Source organism: Cuculus canorus, chromosome 20 (assembly GCF_017976375.1).
Source record: "Cuculus canorus isolate bCucCan1 chromosome 20, bCucCan1.pri, whole genome shotgun sequence".
Classification (NCBI taxonomy): domain Eukaryota; kingdom Metazoa; phylum Chordata; class Aves; order Cuculiformes; family Cuculidae; genus Cuculus; species Cuculus canorus.
The window spans coordinates 2429833-2451940 of NC_071420.1; the positions used below are offsets into that span (position 1 = coordinate 2429833).

General features: G+C 42.0%; 1 protein-coding gene across 10 annotated transcripts in view; it reads left to right on the plus strand.

The window, feature by feature from the left end:
• BCAS3 (BCAS3 microtubule associated cell migration factor) overlaps window positions 1-22108 on the plus strand; it is a 349601-nt gene that overhangs the window by 218902 nt on the left and 108591 nt on the right. The window contains exon 24 of one of the 10 annotated variants that reach the window (XM_054085107.1): window positions 20264-20413. The exons of the other annotated variants lie outside the window; for them this stretch is intronic. Coding sequence (XP_053941082.1) covers window positions 20264-20289 — 26 coding nt within the window. The 3' untranslated portion in view covers window positions 20290-20413. Of the gene's footprint in view, window positions 1-20263; window positions 20414-22108 lie in introns of those variants that run through there. 10 annotated transcript variants of the gene reach the window in all.

The following is a 22108-nucleotide window of genomic DNA, read 5'->3' on the forward strand; positions in this document are numbered from 1 at the left end:
ATTTCTGAACTCCCATCAGTTCCTTTTGAAGCGTATTTCAGTACAGTTTTAGCTTTGTTGGTATCAAATAAACAAATTCCTATTCCTACGGACTGTGGTGGGGTGGGTTGGAATAGGCCTTCAAATATCCCAGGAACAGTAGAGGCGCAAGAGTGTCTTGGGTGTCGAAGTGGAAGGAAGGGCTGTGCATTAAACAAGGTGGCAAAATAATGCTAGGTAGCAAGAGCTTTCCGTAGAAATTTTAGTTATTAAATGGTAAACATATTGTCTGTTAATTAATATCTCTGGTTCTCAGAGTACAATTCTGAAGCACATAAGATGGATTAAGGGAGGTAAAATTTAACTTGTGTACTGGCAGTTTCGAACGTATTGTTGATTTAATCTCATCGAACTGCTCAGCAAAGCACAACTGATCCATATAACTGAACAGAACTTAATCAGGAAAGACCAAAGAAAAGACTGAAAAATAAACTATATGGTAGCAGACACACTGAAAGCTTCATGTAATGAGCAAAGAAGAAGAATTCATAAAAGGGAACGGTAATTCCTTTCCAGAAGATTAACCAAATGGAAATGTTCAACACACTGGACTGGTTAATTAATAGTCAAGTCCATCTTTTCACTGTAGGGTTTTCCATTTAAGAAAAAGACTCTCCTCCTAAAACAGAGATAGGTAAAATGATTGAAATTGTACTACTGTAGTTTAATTATTTTAAGTCACTTTTGGGTTTACGTAACACTAAACTAACTCTCCTGTCTTAGTATTTTTCAGTTGCTTTTGGGATAAATTTCCTCTTCCTCCTCTTACATTGATTATAGAGTTCTTGTTAAATATGATCGTAATCATAGAGAAACTCATGTTTCTATAAATAAAGTGTCGGAAGAATTAGTGCCTTGACATGTACGTAAACTTACAGTTGGCCTCAATTTTCATTATTTGGTTAACGTACCTGATCCTTAGAAAGTCCTCTATAAATGAGCCTCGCTCATGAATTATTCTTTAGTGCTTTTCTGTATGAAATTTATACTACGAATATTTTTCTTTAGTAATACTTCTTGGTTTTGAAGCAGTGAAACCAGTGAAAATAGTAACTGAAATGTAGCTTAAAGCAATTTCCTTCCTTCCTTCCTTTCCTAGGAACATAGCTTTAAATACATGTCTGCACTGGAGCCCGCTGACCAAGCAGGGCTCTCGGTGGTGGCCGTGCTGCCGTCGGCAGCCCAGTAGAGCTGTGCTAATGGACCTCTGGGCTGGCCCACCGGTGCTTGCAGTGCTTCTCAGAGCAGGGCTGGGGATTAGAAGTGCATTTAAAAGCAGTATGAGTTTCATTTGCAAAGTTTAAATCTCTAGCTGGGTTACCAACTCCCCAAAAACACAAAATATCGCTTAAGGTAGAAGGATTTGGCTTTGCCAGTGATGAGGAGTGTCAAAAATGTTAACCGTGTGAGATTGTCCAAGGCGTGTAGAGTTTGGATTCAGGAGTCCTTTTAACTTAAACTTTTACTTTGTAAAGAAAGCGGTAGAGCTAGACCAGAAGAAGGGATTCATAGTACAAAACAAAAAATAGTTTAAAAGACTGCCCCCCTCAAATTGAATATTTCTTTATTCTTTTTTATTCATCCAATACGAAGCAAGATGTTTAACTTTGATGTTAAACTTCAGGGGTTTAATGTCATGCTGTAGTTCTTACCCACATTTAACAGGCGTTGATCAAGTTATTTCTTATTTAATCTCTGTGCTTATACTGACTGTAGCGTCACTTTTCTGCCACCTAAAGGAAGGAGGAGAGCCCCTTGGGTTCTTCCCCAAACAGCAAAATCTGTTTTCATCCCTGTCGACCATGTTTTCCTCCCTAGCTCCTGATTGCATTGTCTTGTAGTGAACAGAGGAACAGGACACTCTAAAACCTCCATCATCAACTGGGATTTAAACGCCAGCATTTGAATAGAGATGTAATACGTGAGTAATTTGTAAGGATTTTTGTTTTCTCTTGGTTGTCCAGCCCGTAGGCCCCAGTCCAGCAGAGCACTTACATACATGCTTCACTTCAAACATGCGAGGAGTCGAAGTCAAGTATGTGCTTAAGTGCTTCCTTCGCTGTACGCTGCCTGCCAGCGACACACCGCAGGGTGTCCCCTTTCTGCAGCAGCAGGTGAGTCGTTTTAGAACTCTCTGCGTATTCTGAAGTGATTTCATGACAACTTTTCAACTTGAAATAATCATCCCTGGGTTTTCTGGCATCAGATGAATTAAACTCCCTGTATTCATACATGGGTTTATAGTGCCTGTGTTTAAAAATGGATAGTTTCACCTTATGGCCGTGCCGGTTCTCAGAGAGGCCACATCGTTGGGGTTTTTCAGGGTGTGAGTTTGAAGCAGCAGCGAGAACTTAAAACTCTGTCCTTGCAATAAAAAGGTTTGTATCAATCTGTAGGGAGAACGTTCAGGCTGCGCTTCTTGATGATGCTTTAACAACTTCTGTTTGTTTTGGTGAAAGAGAACCAGGTATTGAGGTGACTGCTGGAGGCGCGTGTCGGCCCTGGCACGCCTCCTCGGTTTGAAACCCTGTAGGTATTTCCTGCTTGTTAAAGAAACAGAATTTTTTAAAAGAAATATTAACGTTCGTACGTGAAGAAGAAGAAATGAGAGACAAGCCCGTGTGCGTGTACGCCCTTTCGCAGCTGGGCTTTTGGCATAGTGTCATTCCTGCTGTTAAACACAGTGACCTTGCTGCCTATGATTTACTAACTGTTTTACAAACATTTCCTCACTCTGTGAGGTTTGATATGTTCTCCATCCTCAACAGCTCAACAGAGTCACTCAACCGCTGAGCCAAACCTGCCTTTGTTTACAGCTTTTCCGGAAATTTTCAGAGAGCAAAAAACTTTCTCCTTTTCCAATGTTTTATTTTTAAGTCAACACTTTCTGTGGTTTATTTGTGCAGAGCAACATTCGGGTACAAGGTATTGCACCGTATCCAAGTGGGAATTGCTGCCTTTCTAAAAATAAAGTGGGGGTCATGTGAACCAGCGCAGAAAAATCTAAAGATACCAAATATTACAGGACCTTTACATTTGGTGGTTCTTTTTTCCGTAATATTCTGGGCCTGGATTTTTCTGAACTTTTTTTTCCCACATTAGTTTCTATAATAGAACAGAACGTAAAATGATGAAACGCAGGAAGGAATCTTCTTTTAAACAAAATTATCAGTGTTAAAAATAACAATCCTATTTTCCCTCAGCATGCGTTTTTTTTTCTTGAAAGGGCTTTATTTAGTAGCTTTGCTATTAGATATAGTCAACGAGTCCAATAATATTTAAGCAGCAATTTATTTAATTAGTTAAAGCTTAATTTTCCTAAACGGTCATTTGCACAGCGTGCCTTAAGGTCTCAGGGATTTTATTTCATGTTTTGGGTAGGGAACTCAAAAGCTGGGGTGCTTTGGAAGAGGAAATCGGGCAGCTACTGTGTCTGATGTTTCTTTGCGTGTAAACTTAGCGCAAATTAGAATTAGAATGGGATGGGAATGTTTTTATTAAATGCTTTTGCAGTGGAGATATGTTTCATGGAAATGTCCTTGTTTTGGTGACAGTGTTTCTCAGGGTCAGGGTAGAATTCCTAGTGGAAAAAAAAAGAGGAGATGAGAAGAACCTGGGCTGCTTTGGCAAGAAACACAGCGCTTCTCTGCACGCAGGTAGCCAGAGTCAGAATTGCTTCTCGTTCTCCCTTCCCTTTAAAGCATACGTTCGTTTCATGTATTTATTGTTTCTGTTGAAAATGCTACTACTTTTAGCAGCAGGGGAAACGTGATGTGAAACCAAATACTGGCCTACAAAAGGTCCCTCTCAGTGTTCTTTATTCTGAAATATCAATTTTCTCTGATATTTCAGAGTAAAGAAATAAAATTAGCTGGTTTATTCAGCATATTTTTGTAAACTTGCAGTTGATGATACAAGTAAAGAAATCCATAAGTGATCCTATCTTCTATTAGATATCCAAGGACTGTAAGATGCTCAAAGGACTGGGTCTTATGTTTTAAATCTACTCCCAAATGAGAAACCTGTGCTTAGTTTTCAGTCCTGAACAGTATATTCTTTGAGCTGTATCCCACTGAATATACGTTTTCAGACCTATCTGAATAACATCTGTTTTCCTTGGATTTTACATTATTGAAGTAGATTGAAGTAAAATTTAAACGACCTACAAAGGTGTTGATGTTGAACTCAAGTACAGTAGAAACGAATACTGTCAAAATACCTTCTTGATACCTTTTATTTATATACTGTGTCTACATTACATATATTGCGTTTTAATCCTGTGAAATACGAGTGAATTATAATTCTAAATCTTCCTTTTAAATCCATTAGATTATTAATGCTGTTAAAGGAAATACCCACAAATGGAATTATTTCTGGACATTTTGTTTGCTTGTTTTAATCACTCGGAATCACTCAGACATTTGAAGTGAATTTCTGCACCAGGATACCAAGTCAAAATGACAGAAACTTCATCAAGTGAAAGCAACCTTTATATATTGATGAAAACTACTTAAAACCCATTTTATATCTAGAAATTATAATTAGTAATTTAATATTTGTTACTTGATGCCTTTGTTTTAATGAAAGCTGTAGGGAAATGGTTCTGAATACTCTCTCTCTTCGGTTTCTGTACATATATGGGATGGAAAAAAAAAATAGAATGCAAAGCAAAGCAATGTTGAGTCTGTGACAGCCCCGTAGATGCACAGGGAACAGGGTGTGAGGATGGCTGGGAGCAGGGACTGCGGGATGGCCTTGCATCCCTCATGGCACATTCCCGCTCCAGAAGAAGGAATGATTTGCTGTTTCAGTTTTCTGTAAAGTGGTAGTGTAAAATATAGAAGAATAAGTGGCTGTTGCGTGGCACAACGTGTTCAGAAAGGTTGTTAAAAGGGAGTGAAAGTGGCAAATTGATCTTGAGTTTCTCTACCTGAGGATCAGGAGCTGTGACCGCATGCTTGATGTGTCGCCATTGCTTGTGACTTCAGGGGGTCACGATGAGGTCCGTCACTTTTAAGAACAAGCGTTCACTCTGATTCTTGAGGCTATTGGTTAAACTCAATTTCTTGTTCAGTGCCTGTTCTCCAAGAAGGAAATATCACTAAGCTTAATTTCATATTCTTATTTTCATTCTGGTATTATTGTAGTGTTGTGATTGAAACGGTGAAGACTTACTAATAGATTCAGTGATACAGTTTGTGGTTGGGTTTTTTTCGTTTGGGATTTTGGTTTTTATTCTCTCTCTGAACCTATTTTTTAAATGTTTGTACGCCCTTTGGAGCTCGTGTTGCCTCGTGCCAGGAAAAGCAGAGTGGATGTATCGACACAAGGGTGCGTGGGGCATTATGCCAGACGTACCTTGGCTGTGTCTTGATTTCAAGCTGTAGTTCTAGTGATGTTCCTCATCCTAGAAATTAAGAGAACAACACAAGCAACGTGTTTGGCCTTATTTTTGGTTGCCAAAAGAAGCTGTCGATTAATGTCTCTTACAAAGTAGATGTCCACAGACCAAGAACCCAGGCACAAATCCTGACCGTAGTTGTCTTTCAGAGGCAATTCTGGATGAATCCTGCCTGAGGGGAGAGGTGCAGGAAAGAGAAAGGGAGAATTATAAACTCGCTTGTCCCTTGCTGTTGGAAACGCAGCGGCCGTCGGAAGGGCTGGCTGCAGAGCTCGGGCAGCTCCCCAGCGCTCTCGGCGTGCTTGTGGTTCGAGTATATGATATAAGTAGCATAGAGTGGTTTTGTTGCTATGGGAAAAGTGCTAAAAAAGGCTGTATCTGTTGTAGAGCTCAGATCCTTTGGGTATTTAATGTAGCATTTCTGCTAAGGACACTCAGAATTATACCTCTGATTCTAAATTGCTTAAATGTTGAAACATATGGTCTTGTGTGCTGTTCACTAGGAAACAACTGTCTGTATCCGAACTGCCAAATTCAAATGAACTCAGGCTGTAGAAACAGGGGATCTGCAGCAGCTCAGCAGAACTTTTAAGAAGTGGTTTTACTCGAAGGCAAACCTGACGTATAGAAAAATGCTAATTAATCTAGCGCCATATATCAGTAACAGATAATTAAATGTTAATAGCTGAGAAGTTTTTCAATTAAAAATGAACTGTTTGTGTCCTCTTGATTTCTTCTGGGGGCCGGGTTCGTGTAGCTGTCATTTGTTGAGTTCTCTGCTACAGTAATCATTTTAATAAAATGCAATTATCTGCATAATTAATTTCTTTGACTGCTCTGCTGTGTCCTCCTTTTGCAGAGGCCAGAATGTCAAAGATCAAGTAGACTGGGGAAAATAAAAAATTCACATTGTGAAAGGATATAAAAAATACTTGGAATTTCAATGCATTGGCTTCTATTTATCTCAAATGTCAAGGGCAGTGTAAAATGTATTTTTAAAATGTGTTTTTGTATGGTTTGAGCCCATTCTTGGCGTAGTTGCGAATCTAGAGGGGCCATTGTTCTTTGAGAGAGTTTGAGGGGGTTTCTTTGTACAAAGTGACAAAAAGAAGACTTGGAGTACTGGGCTGCCATTGTTCCTGTGCGGCGCTGTAAAATTTGATTTGAAATTAGGACCTCGGGGCAAGCTCTTCAATAGCCAGTTTTTATTTTCTGCCAGCATTTTAATCACTCTTGGGCTTAAAGTGGATGACCAACATAATGCCTCTATGTTTAATAGAACAGTTCATATCTTGAAGGCCAGTTAACTGAATTCAGGGATCTGTCATCTGCCCAACATTAGTCTTTTCTGTTTCCTGTCTATTTATGAAGATAGCTCTCCGTTCCAGCCAGCTCTCAAAGAAGAGCAACTCTCTCTCTCTTTCTTTCTTTCTTTCCTTCTTTCTTTCTTTCCTTCTTTCTTTCTTTCTTTCCTTCTTTCCTTCTTTCCTTCTTTCTCTTTCCTTCTTTCCTTCTCTCTTTCTCCCTCTTTCTCCCTCTTTCTCCCTCTTTCTCCCTCTTTCTCCCTCTTTCTCCCTCTTTCTCCCTCTTTCTCCCTCTTTCTCCCTCTTTCTCCCTCTTTCTCCCTCTTTCTCCCTCCCTCTTTCTCCCTCCCTCTTTCTCCCTCCCTCTTTCTCCCTCCCTCTTTCTCCCTCCCTCTTTCTCCCTCCCTCTTTCTCCCTCCCTCTTTCTCCCTCCCTCTTTCTCCCTCCCTCTTTCTCCCTCCCTCTTTCTCCCTCCCTCTTTCTCCCTCCCTCTTTCTCCCTCCCTCTTTCTCCCTCCCTCTTTCTCCCTCCCTCTTTCTCCCTCCCTCTTTCTCCCTCCCTCTTTCTCCCTCCCTCTTTCTCCCTCCCTCTTTCTCCCTCCCTCTTTCTCCCTCCCTCTTTCTCCCTCCCTCTTTCTCCCTCCCTCTTTCTCCCTCCCTCTTTCTCCCTCCCTCTTTCTCCCTCCCTCTTTCTCCCTCCCTCTTTCTCCCTCCCTCTTTCTCCCTCCCTCTTTCTCCCTCCCTCTTTCTCCCTCCCTCTTTCTCCCTCCCTCTTTCTCTTTCCCTCTCCCTCTCCTCTGAATATCCTCCTCGTACCAGCATTTCTCTTGGTGATCTCTCAGAGGAGCCCGGTTGCGCCGCCGCAGTGCGGGCGTCGTGCGGATGCGAGCGCTGGCGGGAGCGTCAGATGCTATCAGTGCAGCTGCCGAGTTTCACCAGATGGGGCGAGGAGGAAGGGACAAGTGGAAGAATCAGGTTTCGCGGTTAAATGGGATGACGGGAAGAGGAAAGTGATATGTTTGCCTAAGCCTTATGCACATCGTTGGGATTCACAGTGCAGAAACGTGTGAGCTGGGAAACGAGGGAGGTTGTGGAAGAGAATACTGGAGGTTTTAAAGAGCTGACCAAGTTGTGTCACGCTTAAGAAATTTGTAGAATGGCAGTGCGACTGCGGAGTGTTTCAGTCAGATCATGTGAACACTCCGGATGTATTCCTTCTGTATTTCAGGTAATTCATGCCCCTGTTTGCTGGGAGAGGTACCATGTTCACGCCCTGGCTGTCCGCTGCATGGCAGGCGCGTGGTGGAGCTTGGAATGTTGGAGAATCTCCATGTGCGAGTGCTGTGGGCAGGTTTACATGGATAGAGAAATGGGGCTCCCGCAGGAGAGGACAAAATGAAAGGCTTATTTCATGTATAAAGGCGTTTAGTAAATATAAGTTAGCAAATTTATATTTAATTGTGCTGGTTTAGAGGGGAGCTACTCTGGGACTTATTTCTCCACCACCACTCAACATGAGGTTCTTGCCCCCAGCTGGCATCTTGCCCCTTGTGCCCTTGTCTAAGCACACTGGCAGCAGGTCTTGCAAAGAGAGAGTGGTCCAATGCTTCTGTCCTCACTGGGGACATCGAACGTGAGTTTGCTGGGCTATCGAGATGTTTATAAGCAGAGGCGACTTTCCAAAAAGGCAGCAATACAGTGCAAATGTCACTATTTAAAAGATAGTTGTATTTTAAGTTATTCTGTAGTGCTAGATGGAGATACATAAGGGTTTGAATTCAGGAATTTGATTTGCGTACCCTGAGCTTCACGTCTGCCAGCCGGTATGCCTAATCTGTCAAGAGTGATGGTGGTGGCAGTGGGGGTACGCATGATTAGGGAGGGGATTTAAACCACTTGGCTATTTTACATAGACCACTAACTAGTCATTCAATGGTAATGACTTCTAATTGAGTTTGAAACAGCCAACGCCGGCACCAGTAGCCTAAAGCAGAAAGGAAACTCTTTCTTATCCCATTACTAATTATGATCTGTTATACATCACAGCTAATTCCTAGCAAGCTTGAATTTGGTTTTAGTTTACTAGGAATAAAACAACTTTAGACACAAACTGTGATCATCAGAACTCACTTCAGTCATAATCATCTGATGGCTTTGTTGTCTTTATTTGTACGTAGTCAACAGAATCGAAGTACTGTTCGACACTTTCCTTGTGCGGATGCAGAAGAAAAGTGGCTAACCCGGCGCTGGGGAACTGTAAGAGGTTAACATATTCGACATCATCGAGCACAGCTTTTCATTCACTTTCGAATGGAGCTGTGTGGGTGGCTACACAATGTGGGAAACTCTTTTCATTGAGGAATCTGAATATTTTGTAAGGAAGTGAATAGTTGCAAATAATCTTTTCTGTGACACTGAAATAAAGAACAAATGAGCTATTCTCAGAAAATACTGAAGCGTTATTGTCTTCAGTCATTTAACAGAGCTATACAGAAAAAAATATTCCAAACTTGACAGATTCATATCCTAATCTTTTGCTCCCCTTCAGGAGGCTGTGTAGTTTGTATAGCCGATATCAGTTAGAGCAGAAGGAGTTCAAGGAATACACTGGCTTCGGCACTGCGTGAAACTAAAACTTTAGGGAAATAAAACTTTAATTTCTTAAATTATTATTGTCAGATAGAACTATTGTAGTTGGCCTGGCTGTGTCCTCCAAAGGCGCAGCAGCCAGCCCTTCGGCCTTTGTGGTAGAGCTGTCTCGAGGCACCCTCTTACCCAAGGCCCCAGAGCTATACCCTATCGTGTGTCTGAGACAAACAGAAGCAAACATTGTGGGTTTATGTCAAAGCATTGGTTGCCTGTTGCTCAAACACACAGTCTTATTTTTTGAGGAAAAAAAATGTAGAAGATGCCATACTAGATGACTGAATGAAATAAGAGTTTTATTTTGTTTATTTTAAATAGTCTCTCACTCTTGTACCATCACCTGCTAGAGATGTGGTTGAGATCTTTGTGAAAAGTAAAGCTAAAAAAATAAAAGCAGTGTAATGACTACAGGAATTCCTCTCTTGAAAGTAATTTGACTTGCAAGTTTTGGGCAGCACGATAAAATATAGACAATGTAAGATCTTTGCGTGAAGAGAGAAAGCAAGCAGCGCGTTGTTGCCCTGCGTGGAGCAGCAAGCTCCTCTCCGTTGCTCTGGGCAGAGCTGCTCTCGCACCTCGTCAAGGATTTCTTTTCCGTGCAGTATGAGGGGCAGCTCCGTGAAACGTGGCTGCTCGGGACAGAGCTTCCTGCCCAGCAAAGTGTCCTGATCAAGTGCCAGATTCCCTTTGAAAGAGTGACAAGGATGATACAATGTGAGGATGGAACTTTCCTTATTTTACTGAGGTGAAGTTTTTCCCTCACTTCTGTAATCACATATCACTGCCTGCAAGGTTTAAAGAACAGGGACAGGCTTCAGGAGTCCCCGAGCTGTGGTCCACAGCCCTGGCTTCTTACCTGGCCATGTGTCCATCCATGATATTTAGCAGTGATGCTGGAGGGCTACAGCGGTGCTTTCCGTGCAGTCGGCAGACACGAGGTGCAGCAGAAGTTCAGGGCAGCTTCTCTGTGCGCATCTGCATGCAGATAAAACTTAGGGTAAGTACAAAGGATCTCCAAGGCAAGCCTGAGTAGGTCAGCATTAGCCTTAACTAAATGTGATTAACTTTATCCATCTCCTGGTGTATTTCTTTCCAATCCACTCCAGTGCTTGATTTAATTTTCTTTTTATGTAAACTCAAAGATTTAGCTTCATTAGAATGATTGCAGGGATTCACTGCATATGGCCTGGTGCTTTCTTGATCCCTCCAGGGTTTTCCTACCAAACACTTCAATCTGGTGAAGTGGAGGGAATTTTTTTTTTCAAGAAGTAGCTGACAGCAGAGCATCAGAAGAGCTATCACGCAAAAGTTGCTTGGAGAGGAAATCTAGAGGGAATCCTGCTTGGGAAAGTGAGCAGCAGGGTAGATCACGTTGGGGAGAAGGGAAGAAGCTGGCCCTGGGACTCTGGTGCTGATGCTCAGGTCAGCACACGCTCTGCTGGGATCCAGACTAGGTCAGGTTTGTGCCCGTTTCCCTGAGCATCACCTGTTTTAGGTGATCAGCATATATTCTTCTTTTCTTAATTTTTAAGTAAATAAAAATTAATTGTAAAATTATTTGGGAGAGATTTTGTACAAATGGTATGTGCGCTTGTTCTAAATTACCTCTTTTGCATGTCCGCAGAAGCATAACTCGTGCTGCGTGAGCCTTTGTTTGTTCTTACATTTTATAACAAATTCGAAAACCAGACACAATTGTTGTCAAGTTTTAGGAGGTTAATATTGTATAGGGCATTTTAACCACCATTTTAAACTCATTTTCTTATCAAAACAAGGACTTCTGGCTTTTTCCACAATATTAGATCTATCATATCAGAGTACTTTATTGAATATTTTATTGACCGTCTTCTTGCCCTATGCTAACCTGCCTGACATCCAAAGTTTCTCTCTCTCTGGAGATGCGATGTCAGTTCTCATTAAGCAGCTGAGCATGAATTTTCCCTTCATATTTCCCGTGAATAAACTCCATCTCAGCAGGCAGACCCTGGGCCCTGGTGCATCACGGGGATGTCCGGGTCTGGAGCCAGGCGTGGGCAACGGGTGGGTTTAAGGTGGCCTACGCTGCGTGTAAGGGTGTGCTGTGCAGCACGAGGATTCTCCCTTCGGGCCTTGCATCAGCATTTCATACAGTTCTACTTTACACAAATGTAAAGATATCGAAGACAATAACTTCTTCCCCTGGCAAGTTAATTACTTTGGCTTCTCATAGAAGGAAAGCTTGAAGCAAAAGCTAAGAGGAAAGTGCATTATCTGCTTACATTAGACAATCTATCCAAGTACGCGGATTTGATTTACTGAGCAGCTACAGTTACAAGTGCATTTTCATAGAATCATGGAACAGCTCGAGTTGGAAGGGACCTTAGAGCTCATCCAGTTCAACCCCTCTGCCACGGGCAGGGACATCTTTCAGTGGATCAGGCTGCTCAAAGCCTCATCCAGTCTGGCCTTGAACACTTCCAGGGATGGAGCTTCCTCCGCTTCTCTGCTCAACCTGTTTATTGTCTCAGTTCATTTTCCAAAATTTGATATCTGTTGTTAATATTTTGTTGTACATACTATATACCTTCCTTTTTAGAATCTGAATTCTGTATTTACTTTTGTTCTAGAAAAAAAACAGAAAATTTTGTTCTGTCGCCATGATTCTGTGGCCATTGAACACTTTACTTGCAGCGTCTGCTCTTGTTGGCCACTGGTTTTGAGCTCTGCAGTGGACCCGTCTTGACTCCTTCTCAATAACAAGCCCATCTTTTCTCCTGTGCTATATGACATTTACTACATAATTTTAATGTGAGGCAGGTATAAATCTTCCATAATTCTGTAGTTGACATCGTTGAAATGGTGGACAATTTCATTACGTGCACTCCTTTGCTTGTAATGATTGTTTGGCAGACTAATTATGGTGTCTCTTAGGGAGCATTTAGGGGAAGGGAAGAGAGAATTTTGTTCCAAGCCATACAATAGTTTGGGCCACTTTTTCATGGTGTGCCATTTTAAAATACTGTACTTCCAAGCAGACTCTCAAAACGATTAGAAAATATATTTTCCTTCAAGAAACAGGAATTCACACCACAACCTACCATAGGACAGCTTCTGAATGACTTTCTGCTATTGTTAGAAAACCCTCAGAAGGAAAACATCTTTGGAAGAAGAGATTATTGTTTTGTTATTTTAAGCATATTTTCATTGTTGTGGATGAACAGAGTAGGTTCAAATTATTTGCTGTGATTCCACTGTACAATGGATCTGCATTCACAGCAATGCGTCTCTAACTCAAAATGCAATAAGAAAGGGAGGAAATTTGATTTTGTTATTGTGGTTACGGAGATCTGCAGAGAAGTGGGTCTGTGGGGCAGTCCTTGGGTCAAGTACGGTTAGACAGCTTTGGGTTTTTAATGCCTTTGGTTTTTTCAGCTTTGATGTCAGATGTTGTTAGTTAGTTTATTTTGCTATTATTTTTTGCTAATGATACTAAAACCTTTTTTAAAAGCTTTCATAATTAACGAACTTTTAGCTCACAATCAAAAAACTATATTGTCTTTGAGAAGTGCCCAAGTATTTTAAAACAACAGGCTGTTGGTAGGTTTTATTGCCTCGTGAATTTAGGGTCAACACACCTATTACTTGCCAGTTAATTTGTGCTGGGTTATTGGCTGACCAGGTTGTTCAGCATATCTGACTCTTGCAAAAGTTGCACTCATCTCAAATTGTTGTGATTTTATTTTTTGTTGCATTGCGCCATGACGTTTAGCTAATAAAAGGAGGGAAGCAGTTGCATTAAGGCAGGTATTTAACCTCAGGCTCATAAGAATAGGGGACATAAGACTGTCATTGCCCCATTTTCCTTCTGTATCACTGAATTGCTTTAATTTCCTTTAGATCAGAAGAAGGAAAAGTCAGCTTTCTAAAATCATAAGCTGTGTAAAAATGCATAAGGTGGGTTTTGCAGAAGTCCCTAATTAGGCTTTTCAGAGGGTTCTGGCTGAGTTCAGCGATCGTCCACCAAGGTGAAGTTAGGCCAGTTGCGACAAGCTCAGTGGCGCTGAACTAATACGGCTAACGCCAACTCCCCATAGAAAAATTGAAGAGCACGTGTAACTCTTTGACTGTCGAGGTGAAGATATACCCCTTGGACTCTCCAAACTGGGAACACAACAGAGAGCGAAACTAGCAGCTGGTTTTAAAAATGTCCTAAGAAGCCAGCCCTTCTGTGTTTGCGATTCAGAAATAAATTGCAGTTCTGTAGGGTCGTTACTACTTCTTTTTTTGCAAGTATCCTCTTCCATCACACGTCTGAGCTGTGTGTCCTTGTAGGGTAAAATGCCGCCTGGACTAAAAGCATAGACTTTTTCGATACACCGGCCTTCAAAATATGCAAAGGCAAGCCAAGTTTCGTGCTGTGTCACGCCATCCGATCTCCAGTCGATAAGCAGATCCTAGCAGAATCCAAATTTGCACCAGTAAGTCGTGACCTGTAATGTGGAGATTGGGAAATATCCAATTATTCTGCAGGGCATACCGGGAAATGCTATGTTTCTGTGTAGGAAATTCAAGGGAGTGGTGAGCTTGGTCATGTTGTCCAGTATTTTCCTGGTCAGATTATTTTATATGTCTAAATATATTATTACTACTTTGGGTGAAAGTAATGCAGTTAACCTTTGCCTCATTCTGGGCTGATAGAAACAATTCAAAGACATTCCTAAGCACGCTGGATCTTCTGCAAATCCAGAGTACACTTGTCGGAACGTTGTTCTCTAAGGCAGTTGTAGTACAGTCACTTCATATTAAAAAGTAGACGGATATTCTGACCCGTAAACCCAGGACCGCTGAGCAGATGACAGTCTTAATTCTTTGCTTCATTTCCAGCGAGCTCTGCCGTTTGGCTTTTCTGCAGTGGATATTTATTACATAAAAGGAGGAAGCATCTGATACTGGTTTAAGATGATGAGTCTGGGAGCTTCGCTGACTGCCACAGCGATTCTGAGGACAGTATCTAAGAAACTAAAGCATCTATGACTATCTTTCACTTAGCTGAGATGAACGCAATCTCTGTCGTGGTTGCTTTAGAAATCACTACCCCAAATCCTTCTCAAATTATTTTTACTAGTTTTTAGTGGGTGTATAGCTTTTAAAACTGGAAACCCAAAAGCTGGCTCTGTACATTTTCTCATGAAATTGTAGCCAGAGCAGTAAAGTCATAGCTAAGCACTTACTCATTGGCTACTGTATTATAAATAACTCTTCACCTTGGCCCTGTTTCTCCAGCCATTATTCACTGTGAGTAGTACTTACTCATGAGCACAGAGTAGCAGAGAAGTAAATGATTCTGCCATCATTACTCACAGTTTTAGTACCCTGGCACATCAGGAGGTCTGCTTTCAAGAGAGGCACCACTCTCCTGGAGAAGTAACAAATTTTCTCACCTGATAGGACTGTATTTGCAAGAAGCGCTCCAAGAAATGGCTGATGAGTCATTCTTTCAATAATAAAAACAGAGAAAAGTGGGAAGAAACTACAGGTAACTATACAGGCTGAGGGAGTTGGGGTTGTTCAGCCTAGAGACGAGAAGGAGAGACCTTAGAGCAGCTTCCAGTGCTGAAAGGGGCTCCAGGAAAGCTCAGGAGGGGGCTCTTTCTCAGGGGTTGCAGGGAAAGAACAAGAGGGAGTGTTTTTAAGCTGAAAGTGGAGAGATTTAGATTCAATATTAGGAAGAAGTGTTTTCCTGTGAGGGTGGGGAGGCCCTGGCCCAGGGTGCCCAGAGCAGTGGTGGCTGCCCCATCCCTGGGGGTGTTCCAGGCCAGGTTGGATGGCGCTGGAGCCCCTGATCCAGTGGGAGGTGTCCCTGCCCATGGCAGCGGGTTGGAACTGGGTGATCTTCAAGGTCCCAACCCAAACCATTCTATGATTCTATATGGGATACCTGGAATTTATGTGCCTAAAAGCATTGTTAATGGTTTACCCCTGGGCTTTGTCAGCAGTGCAGAGCTGGGGAGCAGGTTACAAGCACTGGTGGGAGAGCTGTCACCTCCTTGCTTCTGCTTTCTCCTTGCCGTTACGCTACTTTGCTTTCAAAGTGTAAATGAACTTAAAGGTTCAAGGCTTGTGGGAAGGATTCCAAATGAGAGGTCATCTTCTCTGGGTGGTTTATTGGCTGTCCTGTGTTTGCCCACATCTCTGGTGTTTACCAGCTGAGGGAGTTTATGAAATTTTGATGTAGGAATTAGGTTGTTGCTCATCTTGTACCTTCTTGCTCATATTATTGACAGTACCACTGAACTGCTTGAGGCAGATAGCATCTCGGTGATCACTGTGCTATTTCAGCTCTCCATTGCTGACAACATCAGAAGTGTTTTAACAGGGTTTTAATGGGCAGCCTCTGTAGCTCCTTGGAGGGTTGCAAATAGCTGCCGTGAAAAACCTTTTCTGCCACTCTGAGCCGACATGCCCTCCTTTTCTCATCCAGCTGCTGCTTGTTTCTATGGCTGCAGCACTGTTGACAAGCGCTTCTGCGTTGGGCATTGTGGAGACCGTGCGAGTTAGCAAGTTCCTGCGTCTTTCAGGTGAGCTGCAAAGAATAACGACATGGTTGTGAAACCACTGGGAGGAGCGGCACGATGAGATGGTAACCCAAACTGTGTTCAGAAATCCCCTCTTCTCCGTTAGCTCTTTCAAAGAGTAATCGGACAAGTTACACTCGTGTACAACACTCGGCATCCTTCTCTGCTCTGTTGCTCACAACTTATTTTTGATGATACCCAGAGCAAGAGTTAGTGCTCTTGGAGAAAACATTCTTTAGTTTCTAGCAGAAAAACAAACTAAAGGATAAAGTAAATCAGTATTTCTCAAGACAAAGCGTTAATTTGGTAGCAGCAGTTTGTAGCTGACCGGTTGCCGTGCTCTGCTTGTTACCAGAAATGAGGCTCTGAGCACAGCTTGCTTTAGACTATGTAAAAGCTTTCTCCTCCCTGTTTTGCTTAATATAACTATAAAGTGCCCTTTATCACACTTCAACTTGAGTAATCCCAGTTTAGAAATAGTAGATCATACCCCTGGGAAAAAAGCACTGGAAACATACATTATAAAAAACACGCAGACGGAGCTCAAAAGATCCACTGAGATGTAAGTTTAATTTAAAAATTACAGGTTTTCAATGAGGGCTTGTGTCTTCAATTTACCAGTTTCCATGACTTCTTTTTGCATTCTTGGTGGAAAACATGCTGAGGGATATTACAGTTCCCCAAAAGAGTAACGCTTCTGTGTCACAGGAAAAAAATACTCAAAATATGTACACCTGAAATAAAGAAGAAAAATATCCACTTTCCTTTTTTGTTTTGTTTATGTCCTCTTAACAAAAGTTGCACTTTCCAGTAACAGCATTGCGTGAAAAAGCGTGTCCTAACTGTGTGAATAAACCGCCTTTTCATTGCGTATACAAATTAAAAGTATTTCAGTTCTTGCCATAAAAGACATGTGAGATTGGATAAAACAGCTGAAGCAGCGAGTGGGCAAGCAGAGAAGATCCAACAGCCAAAGGAAGAAACAGGCTATAAATAAGGATCATTATATAAAGTATCACCATTCAAAGAGGATTCTGACTTAAATAAGAGAATCTTGAGGTTATATTGAAAATCTTATGCATTGCTCCATCTGCTGCATGTTTAAAGGAAGAAATCCTCAGCGACAAAACCCCACCTCACCTTCCTCGAGGTGGATTCCTGGGGCTGAGCGTGTGCCCTGCAGAGCAAGCCGGGGTGCTGGGGTGCGTGCCATGGGACCCGTCACAGCTGCTTATTGCAGGCAAACGCACGGACGCGATAAATCCAGAGCTTCTCCTCAGTGCTTTTGGTCTAAAATCTTAAATGAGAAGTAAAACTTGAATCTCTTGGCTACTGAAACTTAGAAGGAAAGTCTAAAGGTCTCTGAAACTTGCCAAGATTAAATGCTTTTCTTAACTCGGTTCTCCTGTCTACTCTGCTTTCAACAAACCCGATCACAACCTGAACTACTTAAGTACCAGTAAAAGCTACTTCTGCCTTACCCATTATTTGAGTTTTTAATGCGGTAAAGGCAGTGGCTTTTGTGCTGTTTTATTAAGTCCAAAGCATTTGTTCAAAGGACCAAATCCTTTGGTCAAGGGAGAACGAAAAACCTCTTGTTTGTGGAATTTCAGCCCTTTGGTAAATGGAGGAGCCGTTCAGAACAGAGCTCCAACTTTCACACTCCCTTCTGACTTTGAGCTTGTGGGTTCTGCCGTGAGTTGAATCACTGAAAACCACTGTGGGTTTTGCTTCTCTAACTTAATTAATAAAAATAATTCATCAGTAGCTAATGCCTTTCAGAGTGGTTTTTCCCTGAGTCAGCTTGCTGGGGTGAAGGTTTATCATAAATCATAATTAGCAAAAAAAACCCAAAAAACGACAGAATAAAGCTTCTGATGTGGTGGACTTCTCTTAACATTTAACATTTCAGCCTATTTTATTTGAAGAAACTTGTAGCCCAAATGCTGTAATCTAATTTATATACCTTGTTCAATGTATAGAATGGAAGGCAGTTTCAAGTATTCATGAGCAAGACTGGAATTTGCTTAGAGATTCTGTTTTAAATTCCAGAAGCCATTATCAAAACAGAAATTTTGAAGAGGTACTAACCTCGTGTTTGGAATTACAGAATTAGCAATATTTCGTTGGCAGTGCACTGTGGGTGAGAGAACTTTATAATCAGCTCTACATTCACGTGAAGTTTTCTACGCCGCAGTCATTATGTATCTCTACAGCTTACGCCGCTCCCGAGTTAGATGCACACATACCTGCTGCTTAATGGCCCAAGGCAGTCATCTTCTAGAAGTTTGGTGTACCCGCTGTGTCACCAGCTTCAGAGCCAGGAGCAAGAGCTGTGCTTATCCCTCTGTGCTTCTCCTTCCCTTCCACCTCTCATCCTGCGAGAGCAAGTGACTTGTCACGCAGCAGCGGTGTGCTTCAAGACGATGGTGATGCTGTGTGGTGTTCCTTTCTGTTGTGTTTGAGCTTGATTAAGGGAAGAAAAGGGAGTGAGTGCTGGGTTAAGCTTATTATTATGCATATTGTTTGTCACCTTTGTTGGTTCAGTTGGTGTTTTGAAGTTAGTCTTGCATTAGTGTTGCGCCTTAGGCAAAATTGTTTACTGCTTCACTGTTCGTGTTATTTCAGTTGCTTTTATGTTCACATCTATTTCATAGCTTTGCTGATTTGGATACAGCTGTATGAAACTCTGCTTTTGGTTTTGCCGTGTAATGTTTTCTTACCCGGGCCATCCTTTACCAAGCAGAAAGACACCTGTGTGAATAATGGCATGGGACTAACCTCCGGTTTCTCGTTTAGCAGAAATGTAATATTTTTAATCTTGCTTCTTAACGTGTTGTAAACAAGGTCAAAACCAATTAGAAATCAGAACCTCATTCATTCAAAAGGGTGAAACTCATGTAGTTATGCAGCTTCATCCAGATGTGTTCTGTGTTTTCAGTAAATACGTTAACGATGTGCCTGTCTGAGCAGGTTTGGACTGTAGGCAAGAGCCATACCTGAGATGGCAAGGATGGCTGCAATGCTACAGCTTTCTGTTTCCTCAACATCATTGAGCAGAAGACAATGTGCAGTGCCATGTCACTGCTTGAATTCTTTCTGCCCTCTTTTCTTTCGTTTCCATTGAGCTCGTGAGGACGGAGGCGCCTCAGGTTCCCCTGAGCACTCATACCCAGCTTTGCCCTTTCTCTCCAAGATCAAAAGATGCTGGAGATGGCAGGATGGAGCACTGCCGGGATGGCTGGTGCTCCTCTCTGAAGCTCAGCAGCAAGGTTTCATCTGCCAGTTGTTTGTTACCATGGCTCTATCGGGATGTGCAGGATGTGGATCGTCTGCAGGGCGTGGGGCTGTTCTTGGTGCAGCAACCATCACCCGTTGTGCAAGGTGCCCGCGTGAAGGCCGCGCTGTGACAGAAGAAAGCCGAGACGCTGGTTCTTGCTTTGTAATATCCATTTGTATTTATGGCCTGATTCTGAAGGGTATTAAATGTATAAAATATGTATGTTTAAATGATGTATTTGGATCTTAAAGCCACTCCACTGTTAATGTGCTTTTAAGAGTTTTCATGACCACGTGCTTAGGTAGTAACAAATTGGTCTTGTAGAAATGTGTAGGGAAGTTGAAATTTAGGGTGGCAGGTGGACTCAAGCTGCCTCGGCCCAGATTTGCGGCAGGAGGAGGCAGGGCTGGAACAGGGCTGTGTTTGTTATTTGCCTCCAACTAGAGGTAGCCCTTGGGCAATGGCATACAGGATCTAGGTGTTAGGAGATACTTGGTTAATGAAGCTGCTGGCTTTGACGGAGGAGAGGGTGTGCCTGCGCGTGGCTCAGGCCATCTCTGAGCAGGCTCTTGGGGAAGCCTCTGCTGTTGCTGCGTACTCTTCACTGACTGAAAAAAGGCGACTCATCTTGCAAATATTTGTAGTCACACGCTGCCGGGTTTTTTAGGCAAATTTTGTTTAAGCAACAGTTGGGGGAAAGCTATCAAAGCTCAGTTTTGTTCCTGTAAATCTCGGAATATTAGTCATAGGTTAGTGGGGATGAAAGCAGTCACGTGTAGCAAAGCCCCACTGCTGGGCTCTTGTGTGCAGGAATTCAGAGGGAAATGAGTATAGTCTCTTTCATTTACTTCCATTACTGTGTCTTCCTTTATTTCCACGTGCTGAGGTCTGGCAGTCTTCGAACTAGTTGGATCGTTCCTAAAATGCAATATTTACCCTATGCTGCTTACTACGAGTCTGCATTCTCAGTGACAGAATTGATTCAGTTGGTGCTGCTGCACTCTTAATGTTACCTTTCCTGTTCATGTTTGTTCCAACAGAGTGGCCACTAGCACAGACGACTTGAACTTCTATCACCTGCAAACTGACAGCGCTGGAGCCACCAGTTTGTCGTTATCCCTACTAGTGTATCTGATTTAATTTTGTGACAGTGGATTAATTCGTAAAATTGCAGTGCTTTTTGCTCGTTAATGGTCAGTAAATGATTCTGAGGGGGGGTGGGGGAGTGGAGTTCATCAGTTCTGTAGTCGTTTCAATTCTTCTAGTTTTAAGTTGTTCTATAAATATGTCTTTATGGGTGCAGTTTTACTAGCTTAAAAACATCTAATTGAAAACAGTTGCTTAAATCTCTTTGAATCAAGAAGGCAGTAATAAGCAAAGAGAGTATCTTATCCCTGCAATCCAGAAACGCTTAGTGACTGGTATACTCGGTGCAAGTGTAATCAGCTTCTCGTTTCATCTAAAAACCTTAGCTCTCTTGGTGTGATTTACTACCTCGCCAGCAGTGTGTTTTTTCTCGTCTCTGAGATATTCAGCTAGTGAAACAAAACTTAAACCAAAACATACAAAACCGGTCTTTAAATTATTTAATTAATTTATGCTATCTTGTCGTGTGTGTTATGTGTTCTAGAATATCACCGGGCTTCTGAGAAAAAAGCATTAGATTTGCTTTCTCATGCAACAAAATGTTAATTTACATTATGTAATGTTATTTTCATGACTTAACATTTGCATCAGGACTGATCTCTGCTGTTTTGTAAGGTACGCAGCAGATGAACCCATAGCTCTTAGATGAGATCAGCCCGTGCATTCACCTACTGATGCTGCTTGTGATTCCCGAACCAACGAGCTCCAAGAGAGAAAAAATAGGATACACGTACCTTTGCTTTCTGCAGTAGCTAAATTCTGTAGGTTCGGGTTTGGCGAGGGGGTTGTTGCTGTGATTTGAGTTTGGTTCCCTGTCTACTGTTTGTTTATTATTAGAAATATATGTCCTTTCTAACTTAAGAGATGTAATGACTGTAGATCCCATACACGATATTGAGATACTTCGATTGTCTGAAACACACGGACTTATATTGGTAATACATTTAAACAAAAATTATTGATGACCACTGTGGTTGTTGGCCTGTTTTTTAAAGGCTTATACCTGCATCCCTCTGGCTTGAAATGTGAGACTGTTTTCCAAAGTGATCCTCAGAAAGTGCTCTACGAAGCCTCAGAAGTCTGGAAATGATAGCTCATTTCCAAGCTGGGAAGCAAGGAAAAGAAAACCAGTCCGTGCTGGGGGAGAGGGAATGCCGAGCCACAAATCTTTCTTCATGCAAGTGGGAAGTAAAGCAGGTTAATCTATGTAATCTTCGGTGATCACTTCTTTGAACACCTGTGTTCGTTCACATGGTGAGGGGGTGAGGGCTGGTCTCGTGGTCAGATGTCAAATCTCATTAGGAGTCGTAATTAATGGAGTTGGTAATTTCATAGATCGCCAGTGCACGTTTAACTGTGCCCTAGATTGCGTGCGTCTTATTGCTTAAACAGGCAAACTGTGGCATGAACGTCCGTGGGAAAACTACATCGCTTAAAAAATTGTGTCGTTTTTCCTTTTTTATTCATTTTATTTATAAATGTCAAATAATTTCATGCAACTTTATGCATCTGAAACAGTGAGAAGTTGCGGTAGCGTCGTGTCTCGGGGCATGGGCAGTTTGAACAGGCTGCCTTCCTACAATGTGAAGGAGCACACACTTGGGCAGCTACAGCATCTTATTCTTTGTTCAGGGCTTAAAACGCAGTGAGAGTTCAACCCCTGAAATTCTTTCTCTGACTCTTTTTGCTAAGCAAGTAGCACTTCACACAAGCCCATTGTTAAAAATCACTTGCTGTTT